The following is an 11293-nucleotide window of genomic DNA, read 5'->3' as shown; positions in this document are numbered from 1 at the left end:
AGCTTTTCCAGCACCATTTGTTGAAAAGAGTCCTTTCTTCTTCTGTTGCCTTTGCATTTTTTATAAAAAATCAGTTGATCATATTTGTATGAATCTATTTCTGGACTGTCAATTCTGTTACATTGATCTGTGTGTTTATGCTTTTGAAAATAACACAGTCTTAATTGCTGTAGCTTTATAGTAAACCTTGAAAAAGAGCAGTTGCGAATTCAAATTTGTTCTTTTTCAAAATTGTTTTGCCTTTTCTAGTTCCTTTCCTTTTCCATATAAAATTGCAAATCAGCTGTATCTACCAAAAAAAATTCTCACTGGAATTTTGATTTTGATTTCTTTGAATCTGTAGCACTTTGAGGAAAACTGAACTATTAACAGTGTACTGAGTGTTAACAATTCATGAACACATTTGATTTTTCACTAGTCTTTTATAGTTTTGGGCATATAGATCCTGCACATGATCTATATTTAGGGATGTAGAGCCTAAATATTTTTGGTGCTATTTATTGTAAATGATGCTTTTTAAAAATTTCTAATTTTAGTTATTTATTGGTAGATTATAAAAATTGTCATATATATGTATATTATATACATAATATATATGTATATATAATATATAATATATATATTATGTGTGTGTATATAATATACATATATATATATATTGTTGATCTTAAATCCTACAAATCTGCACAACTTATTCTAGGGGTTTGTTGTGTTTTTTTTTTTTTTTTTTTTTATTCTGTAGGATTTTTTATGTAGAAAATTGTCATCTGCAAATAAGGATGGTTTCATTTTTCTTTTCCAGTCTTAATGCCTTCTTCATTCCTGTCCTAATGTATAGGAATAAACATTCCTATACAATGTTTAATGAGAGAGTTGAGTGTAGACATTCTGAATATGTTCTTGATCTTTGAAGGAAAAAAAATCAACCTTTTGCCATTAAGTACGATGTTCACTATAGGTTTTTTGTAGATGTCTTATCACATTAAAGAAATTCTTTACATTGCCTAGTTTGGTAATGTAAAGTTTTTATAATGAATGGAAGTTGAATTTTGTCAAATGGTTTTTCTTCATCTGTTGAAATGATCATGTAGTTTTCTTATTAAGTCTTTAAATATGGTGAATAACATTGACTGATTTTCAAATATATTCATGGCCTTGCATAACATTGACTGATTTTCAAATATATTCATGGCCTTGCATTCCCAAGATAAACCTCAGCAATTGTGATATATTATCTTTTTTATACATCAGTGGATTCAATTTTCTAATTTTTTTACATCCATGTTTGCAGTGGATATTGGTCTGTAGTTTTCCTTTTGTAATTCCTTTGTTTGGTTTTGGTATCTGGTTGTTGCTGACCTCATAAATGACTTGGTGATTCTTCCCTTCTCTGTTTTCTGCAAGAGGTTGGGTAGTACTATCTCTTCCACAAATGTTTGAATTTGTTAATGAAACCGTTTGAACCTGGAGTTTTCTTTGTCAGAAACTTTTTTGCTATGAGTTCAGTTTCTTTGATACAGAGCTGTTCACCTTGCCTGTTTCTTCTTGACTGTGCTTTGGTAGTTTGTATCTTTGAAGGAATCATTCCGTTTTAATTGAGATGTCAAATTTATCAGCATAGAGTCGTTGGTAGTATTTCCTCATGTTAGTAATTTGTGTCTTCTCTCTTTTTGTCATGGTCTGAATAGAAGTTTATTAATTTTATTGATTCTTTTTCTCCTTTGTTGGCAGTTTCACTGATTTTTGCTCTTCTCGTCATTTCCTTTTTCCTGCTTGATTTAGGTTTATTATACCCTATTTTTCTAGTTTCTTTTGGTAGAAGCCTAAATTGTTAAGACCCCTCTTCTTTTCTGCTATATGCATTTAATGTTACAGACCTCTCTCTAAGCCCTGCTTTAGCTATGTCCCACAAACTTTAATTATTTATTTTTTATTTATATATTATTTTTTCAGTTCTTTCTCTCTCAAAAAATAAACATTAAAAAATTTATAAAAACAATATTTCAACTTTAGTATTTCATTTTTAAATTTATCTCTGCTTTTTCTGTCTGTATCTTTTTGTACTATGCTTCTAGTGTTTGACCTAGTGATTACCATCCACATAGAATTAATATTTTTATGATTCTGGCACACCTGGATGGCTCAGTTGGTCGAGTATCAGACTCTTGATTTCAGCTCAGGTCATGGTCTCATAGCTGGTGGGTTCAAGCCCCACGTTGGGCCTTGCCCTAACAGCGCAGAGCCTGCTTGGGATTCTCTCTCCTCTCTGCCCCTCCCCAACTTGCACTCTCTCTCTCTCAAAATAAATAAATAAACATTTTAAAACAATATTTTTATGATTTCAAGTAAAATGTCAAAGTCTAACGACCATACAGGTCCCTTTACCCTTGCCCTTATGTTATACATATTTGGCATATATATTACATCTATCTACATATATTGAAAACTCTAATAGGGGTTTGCTTTCAATAGCAAATACGTTTTAAATAACTTAAGAGGAGGAAGAGAGCCTATTATATTTACTCAGATATTTATAATTTCTGTTGCGGTTCCTTTATTCCTGATGTTCCAAGTTACCCTCTGGTATCATTTGCTTCCCATTAGCCCAAAGATTACTTTTTCTTTTTCTTTGGTTTTCAGCAATGTGATTGTTTATCTGGGTAGGGTTTATCCTGTTTGGAGTTCACTGAGCTTCTTAAATCTGCAAAACGTATGTCTTTTACCAAATTTGAGAGTTTGGGGACATTACTTTTTCTGTACCAATCTTTTTCTCTCCTTACAGGACTCCAGTGACACTTCAGTGACACAAATGTAAAACCTTTTGATATTGTTCCTGACATTCTGTTCATTTTTTTCAATCTTCTTTTCCTCTCTGTTCTAAACATTGTATAATTTCTATTGGCCTATCTTACAGTTCATTGATTTCTCAGCCTTCTCAATTCTGTTACCGATCCCATCCAGTGAATTTTTTATTTCAGGTATTTTTTAAATTATAAAATTTGTTTTGGGTTCTTTTTTCTAGTTTCTGTTTCTCTGCTGAGAATTTACATATTTCCATTCATTTTAATGTAATTATTTTTTTTTTTTTTAGTGTTTTTTTATTTTGGGAGAGAGAGAAAGAGTGAGTGAGAGAGGAGCAGAAAGAGAGGGAGAGAGAGAATCCCAAGCAGGCACCATGCATGCTCAGTGTGGAGCCCAAATGGGGCTCAATCTCATGACCTTGGGATCAATCATGACCTGAGCTGAAGTTAAAAGTTGGACACTCAACCAACTGAGCAAGCCACTCAGGCACCCCTTAAAAAAATATTGTTTCATTTCTTTTTTTTTTTTTTTTAACATTTATTTATTTTTGAGAGAAAGAGACAGAGTGTGAGTGGGAGAGGGGGCAGAGAGAGAGAGAGAGAGAGGGAGACACAGAATTAGAAGCAGGCTCCAGGCTCTGAGCTGTCCAGCACAGAGTTCAAGCAGGGCTCAAACTCACGAGTGGTGAGATCATGACCTGAGCTGAAGTCAGACACCCAACCGACTGAGGTGCCCCTTTTATTTGATTTCTTAATGTTGAACCTTTTTAAGAAAATTCTGCCATAAACTCTGCTTGGTCATGCTGAATTATTTTAATCCATTGCAAGATTTAAGTTGCTAGTGTTTTATTTAGGATTTTTACGCTTAGATTCATAAGTGAGATTAACGCTTATAGTGTTTTTTTTAAGTTTTTTTTTTTAATATTTATTTTATTTTTGAGAGAGAGCGAGACAGAGCATGAGCAGGGGAGAGGCAGAAAGAGGGAGACACAGAACTCCAAGCAGGTTCCAGGCTCTGCGATGTCAGCATAGAGCCCAACGAGGGCCTCAAACTGTGACATGAAACTCACAAACTGTGAGATCATAACCTGAGCTGAAGTTGGATGCTTAATTGACTAAGCCACCCAGGCGCCCCTATGCTTATAGTGTTTTTTGCCTTAATCTTTTTATTGCTATATTTTTGGTTTTGTGTTTTCGTTTTTTGTCTTAATATTCACTTTTATAGTCAGGAATATGCTGGTCTTATACATTGAATTGGGAGAGTTTGTTTTTTTTTTAATTTTTTTAACGTTTATTTATTTTTGAGACAGAGAGAGAGCATGAACAGGGGAGGGTCAGAGAAAGAGGGAGACACAGAATCTGAAACAGGCTCCAGGCCCTGAGCTATCAGCACAGAGCCCAACGTGGGGCTCGAACCCACAGATTGTGAGATCATGACCTGAGCCGAAGTCGGACGCTCAACCGACTGAGCCACCCAGGCGCTCCGAATTGGGAGAGTTTTTATATTTGTCTAAGCTTTGAAAAAATTTACCTACCACATATAATAGGGGTTTGGTAGAACTTTCTTAGAATATATCTGGGACTTTCCAGTTTTTTTCCTGAGGTAGTTTAATCTATCAAGATCAATTTTTTTAAAGGTATGGTATTTTCTAATAAAATCATCCCTTTCATTTAGATTTTTTTAATCTGTTATGAAGTTGCACATAGCATTTAATCCCCTCTGTTTCTATACATATGTTCTCTTTCTTGCTCCAAATGTGTTTGAATCTTTTTCCTTATCATTCTGTGAAGTTTACCTATTTAATAGTTCTTTTCAATGAACCAGTGTACTTTTTATTTATTCCTGCTTTCATTTTCTTACTCACCTTTTCTTTACTCAGTTCTATTTCTCTATCTTCCCTGGGTTCAATTTAATATTCTCTCTCTGGCTTCTTGAGTTTAATAGTTTATTTTTATATGTATATCCTTGCTTTTTAATGAATGGCATTAAAGTGTAAGGTTTCTTCATTGCAACACACTCCGGCTCTATCTATGCCTTTGGTTTCAATTTGTAATGCTCTCATTCCTTTCTAAATGCTTTGTCATTTCAGTTTTAATTTCCTTTTTAACCTAAGAGTAATTAAGAATTGTGTGTTTTTGCCTATTTCCTAATAGGTTTCTATTTTTGTTGTTGGTACTCATTTATTACTAATTTATGGCCCTACTGTATTTTGGTCAAAGGAGTGCTTCAATAATGCCTGCTTTTGGATATTTATGAAAAGTTTGCTAGTGGCTTGGTAAATGATCATTTTTTATAAATAATTCATGAATACTATGTGCTATAGATTACATTTGGTAATGCCGTTCAAATCCTTTATATCTCGTTTTTTTGTTTAATGTAATACATGACATTAGGTTATATAAGAAAATTTATGTTTGTTGGACCTAAATGACAGGTCTAGAATTTGCCTTGAACTATCCCAGCAAATATAAAATGGGTGATGGAAATATGAAAGAAGTATACCAAAATGTTCGTAGTAGTTACTATAACTGGGTTATGGTATTTGAGGGTTTGTATTTTCTACTTTTATGTATGTTTGAAATTCTGAATAATAAACAGTTTTTTAAATCCTTCCTATCCTTATTTGTTTTTAGATTGCTTGATCTGTTGATTCCTGAAAAAGGTGTGTTAAAGTTTCCAACTATGTTTGATTGTTTCTCTAATACTGTTTACTTGATATGTTTCAAACCCATGTGATCGGGTACATAAAATTGTACTAAGTTAAATTTCCTTTTCATAAAATCTTTTTCTCTTTTAATTTCTCATTTCTGTTTTTAATATTGCCATACTAATTTTATTGTTACTGTTTTGGTATATTTTCCCATATCTGTTTTCTTTCAAAATATTTTCTCTTGTGAAATATAACTCACATATGGAAATAAATATAAGACATGTAAGATAACACACATACAATTTCTATAAATTTGAAAATGCAGACATTACTTAAGCCATATTCCCTGACTATAATGCAATAATTTTATAAATAATAGTTGAAAGGAAAAAAAGAAAAGGACAAAGAAATAAAAAGTTTATTTTTAAAACTTCTAAATAACTTCTCCTAAATAACTCATGGCTTTCAAAAGAAACCAAAACTGAAATGATTAACTACTTAGAAAGGACAGTGGAGCATTACATTTCAAAACCAATGAGATGTGCCAAAAGTGTGGAGCAAAGAATAAAATTTAATGGTGTTAAATGCTACTCATTAGAGAACAAGAAAGTACAAAATTTGAATATTATATTAATTTTTTTAATGATTAGTATTTTGAGAGAGAGACAGAGACAGAGTGCAAGTTGGGGAGGGGCAGAGAGAGAGGGAGACACAGAATCTGAAGCAGGCTTCAGGCTCCAGTCTGTCAGCACAGGACCTGATGCAGGGCTCGAACCCACAAACTGTGAGATCATGACCTGAGCCAAAGTCAGACGCTCAACCAGGTGCCCCCAAATTGAATATTATACATTAAACTCAACTCATAACCTCTAGAACTAACCACTATCTTAGTTGGGGGTGGTAATCACTTCCTTGCTTTTCTTTTGTAATTTTATCACCTGTGTATGCATCCCTAAATACTATACCTTTGTTTTTTTAAGTTTATTTGACATACAATGTTATATTAGTTTCCAATGCATAGCTTATTGATTCAACAATTTCATACATTTCTCAATCTGTCACCATACAACATTAATACAGTATTATTGACTGTATTCCTTCTGTTATTTTCATCTCCATTACTTACTTTATAACTGGAAGTATGTACCTCTTAATCCCTTTTATGTATATTATACTATACTACACCTGAACACTCTTCTTAGCTTTGGTTTGTTTTAAAGCTTCATAAAAAGAGCATCGTAGAGTATTTATATATAGATGTTTCCCTTTACTAATTTGAAAGTTATACATTCTTTTATTTTTATTAAAAAATTTTTTTTAATTACTCAGCAATCAAAAAGAATGAAATCTTGTCATTCGCAACTATGTGGATGGAACTAGAGGGTACTATGCTAAGCGAAATTAGTCAGAGAAAGACAAATATCATATGACTTCATTTGTATGAGTACTGTAAGATACAAAACAGATGAACATAATGGAAGGGAAGCAAAAATAATACAAAAACAGGGAGGGGGACAAAAACATAAGAGACTCTTAAATATGGAGAACAAACAGAGGGTTACTGGAGGGGTTGTGGGAGGGGGGATGGGCTAAATGGGTAAGGGGCATTAAGGAATCTACTCCTGAAGTCACTGTTGCACTATATGCTAACTTAGATGTAAATTTTTTTAAAAATTAAATAAAAATTAAAAGGAAAAAAAACTCACAGTGAAAAGGAAAATGTATTTGATGACATGAGAATTTAAAAAGTCTGGATGCAAAAGCTCCATTGATAAAATAAAAATAATTATACACTGGGAAATAAAAATAAAAGAGAAATAAAAAAAATTTTTTTAATATTTATTTTTTGAGAGAGAGACACACACAAAGTGTGAGCAGGGGTGGAGCAAAGGGAGACACAGACTCTGAAGCAGGCTCCAGGCTCAGACCTGTCAGCACAGAGCCCAACTTGGGGCTTGAACTCATGAAACTCAAGGTCATGACCTGAGCTGAATTCGGCCACTTAACTGACTGAGCCACCCAGGTGCCCCAGTTATACATTCTTTTAAAAGAAATATTTGCTTAGTTTTTTACTCTAGACATTTTCTTTTTTTTGTTTATTTTTTTATATGTTTATTTTGAGAAAGAGGGAGAGAGAGCACACGGGCAGGGTGGGGGGGAGTGGCAGACAGAGAGGGGAGAGAGAGAGGATCCCAAGCAAGCTCTGCACTGTCGTTGCAGAGCCCGACGTAGGGCTTAATCTCGTGAACTGTGAGATCATGACCTGAACCGAAATCAAGAGTCGGACACTTAACTAACTGAGACACCCAGACACCCCTAAAATTTATTTATTTTGAGAGAGAGCACATGTGTATGCACGAGTAGGAGAGGGGCAGAGAGAGAGAAAGGGAGAGAGAGGATCCCAAGGAGGCTCCATGCTGTCAGTGCAGATCCCGAAGTGGGGCTCAATCCCATCAACCATGAGATCATGACCTGAGCCAAAATCAAGAGTCAGATGCTCAACCCACTGAGCCAATCAGGTGCCCATGGACATTTTCAAATATAAACAAAGATTGATATAATTAAACCAATGTATGTATCACTCAGTTTTTTTTTTAATTTTTTTCAGTGTTTATTTTTTTGAGGGAGTGTGTATGCACATGTGCAAGGGAGGGGCAGAGAGAGGGGGGTATAGATGATCAGAAGTGGGCTCTGTGCTGACAGCAACGAGTCCAGTGGGGGGCTTGAACTCACAAACAGTGAGATCATGACCTGAGCCAAAGTCGGACACTTAACCAACTGAGCCACCCAGTGATAGGTACCCCTATCACTTAGCTTTAATAATCATTGATACGTGGTCAGTCTCATCTCATTCCTGTATTCCCAACCCCTCATTATTTTGATGAAATATTTCTGTTCTTTTCCTGGTTATAGTAGGAATTACAGTATGTATTTTCTGCTTCTCAAAATCTGTTAGTATCTTTCTCTCCTCCTGGATAATAGTAGACTTTTGAACACTAGAACTCTCTGAACAATGTGTATAGTTTTCAGAAGGGAAGCTTTATATTTTTCTGAAATTTATTCCCAAATATTTTTTTTGATGCTATTATAAATGGAATTGTATTCCTGAATTCTTTTTTTTTAACGTTTATTTATTTATTTATTTTGAGAGAAAGAGTGTGCTCATGTGAACAGTGGGAAGGCAGAGAGAAAGAGAGCGAGAGAGAATCCCAAGCAGGCTCCATGCTGTCAGCTCAGAGCCCCACACAGAGCTCCATCTCACAAACCGTGAGGTCATGACTTGAGCCAAAATCAAGAGTGGGACACTTAACCAACTGTGCCACACTGGCACCCCCCTGAATTCATTTTTGGATAGTTCGTTGCGAGTATATAGAAATACATTTGGGGCCGCCTGGCTGGCTCAGTTGGTACAGTATGTGACTCTTGATCTTGAGGTTGTGAGTTCATGGCCCACGTTGGGTGTAGAGCTTACTTTAAAAAAATACTATTGATTTTTATATATTGATTTTATACTCTGAAAACTTGCTGAACTTATTAACTCAAATAGTTTTTTTAGGAGATTCCTTTGGATTTTCTTTTTTTTTTTTTTTTTAATTTTTTTTTTTTTAAACGTTTATTTATTTTTGAGACAGAGAGAGACAGAGCATGAACGGGGGAGGGTCACAGAGAGAGGGAGACACAGAATCGGAAACAGGCTCCAGGCTCCGAGCCATCAGCCCAGAGCCTGACGCGGGGCTCGAACTCACGGACCGCGAGATCATGACCTGGCTGAAGTCGGACGCTTAACCGACTGCGCCACCCAGGCGCCCCTCCTTTGGATTTTCTATATACAAGATCATGTCATCTGCAAATAGAGATTATTTATTTCTTCAGACATCTTTCTTGGGGGAAAGCATCTATCTAGTTTTTTACCATTAAGTCTGATGTCAGCTTTTGGGTTTTTGTAGATGCCCTTTATCAGGTTGAAGTTCCCTCCTATGTTCAGCTTGTTGAGTATTTTTATCACAAAAGTGTTTAAATTCATGGTGCTGAATTTTGTCAAATGCTTTTTCTGCATCTAATGAGATGATCCTTTGGTTTTGTCCTTTGTTATGTTAATATGATGACTGATTGATCTTTAGATGTTAAAACCCATTTGGTCATGATGTATAATTCTTTTTATATGTTGGTTGATTTCCTCATATGTTGAAGATTTTTGTGTATATATTCATGAGGGATGCTGATCCTATGGTTTTTTGTGTGTGATGTTTTGTCTGGTTTAGGTATTGGAATAATACTGGCTCTATAGAATGAAGCGGGAAGTGTTTCCTTCTATTTTTTTGGCTTATGATGAATTGATATTAATTCTTACTTAACTTAAAATTGGTAGAATCTATTTGTGAACCCATTTGGGCCTGTGCTTATCTTTGTGGGATGCTTTTTAACATTTTTTTATTCTCCCTACTTGTTGGTCTGTTCATATATTGTATTTCTTCTCGAGTCCTTTTTAGTTTTCATTTTTCTAGGAATTTCGTCTTATTTGTTAGCATACAATTTTTCATGTTATTATTTTATAATCCTTTTTATTTCTGTAGTTCTTAGAGCTTTTTCAAAGTATTTTGGGGTGTTGTTTTCCCTTCCCACATCCAATTTGCTTTTCTTCTTCTAGGAATTCTTCACAGCTTTGGTCAGCTGATCCTTCTTATCTTGCATCCCTTTTGTGTCTCTGTTCTTCTAAAAAATTTTTTAATGTTTATTTATTTTAGAGAGAGAAAGACAGAGAATGAACAGGGGAGGGGCAGATAGCGGGCAACACAGAATCCAAGGCATGCTCCAGGCTCTGAGCTGTCAGCGCAGAGCCCAGTGCAGGGCTTGAACCCACAAACTACAAGATCATGACCTGAGCCAAAGTCGGACCCTTAACCGACTGAGCCACCCAGGCACCCTTCTGTTCTTAAAATAGCTTTGTGCTACTTAATGGACTCAGGGGTAAGAGTAGGTTGATGGAGGCCCTCAGTCTGATTGTCATCCAGATGTAATTCTATCACTTTGTTTCTTGGAAATTTACAGCCATATTTTAATTTCTTACTATAGTGTTCATTGTTTCAAACAATTGATGGTAAAAATAATCAAGTCTTTCTTTTTACACTGTTCAGATTTTACTCCAAACAAGTAAATATTTGTTTGTATTACTGATTTGCATTTGCTTGATCTAGTTTCAGAAGCCCTACGGGTGGCAACTACTAGCCCAACTGCCAATACTACTGGTACTGCTACCTCTACCACTGTGGGTGCAGTTAAACAAGAACCTCCCTGCTCTACTTCATCTGCAATAAATATCCTGGAAAATGTAAACTCTACAGAACCCCCAAAGCCCTGCGAACTTGATGGGCTTCCTTCAGACCAGTTTGCAAAAGGACAGGACACTGTTGCCATAGAAGGTTTTACAGATGAGGAGAACACAGAAAGTGGAGGAGAAGGCCAATACAGAGAGCGTGATGAATTTGTGGTAAAGATAGAAGACATAGAGACTTTTAAGGTGATTTAAATGTTCACAGGTGTAAAGGTCATAGTTTAGTGGGCATGTCCTATACTAAGCCTTCATAATGACTAATAGTATGCCTCTGGCTTGAACTGCAAAAAGTTATATTTTTATAGTTATTCTGTTGTAATTGCTAGATAATAAAATCAAACTAGCAGATGTCAGATATTTTGAAAAAGCAGTTTAAAATTATTTTGACTTTTTCTGAGTTTTGCATATTTCTGACTAGTCAGTATGCTGCATTTAGGTGCTAGTAATGAGAGCAGTTTTGAAATGTTAATGTTTTTGAAGGCTCCCAACTCAATTGTATTGTTAAGGGG

At 35.0% G+C, this 11293-nt stretch overlaps 1 protein-coding gene across 4 annotated transcripts in view; it reads left to right on the top strand.

Moving 5' to 3' along the window:
• QSER1 (glutamine and serine rich 1) overlaps positions 1–11293 on the top strand; it is an 82621-nt gene that overhangs the window by 45054 nt on the left and 26274 nt on the right. For all 4 annotated transcript variants that reach the window (XM_019456633.2, XM_019456630.2, XM_019456629.2 and 1 more), the window contains one exon: positions 10648–10970. In XM_019456633.2, coding sequence (XP_019312178.2) covers positions 10648–10970 — 323 coding nt within the window. The remainder of the gene's footprint in view (positions 1–10647; positions 10971–11293) is intronic.

Source organism: Panthera pardus, unplaced genomic scaffold (assembly GCF_024362965.1).
Source record: "Panthera pardus isolate Hobbes unplaced genomic scaffold, ASM2436296v1 HiC_scaffold_12, whole genome shotgun sequence".
In the NCBI taxonomy this organism is placed as follows: domain Eukaryota; kingdom Metazoa; phylum Chordata; class Mammalia; order Carnivora; family Felidae; genus Panthera; species Panthera pardus.
Note: the sequence above shows the minus strand (reverse complement) of the source record. Positions and strands in the feature narration are given on the sequence as shown.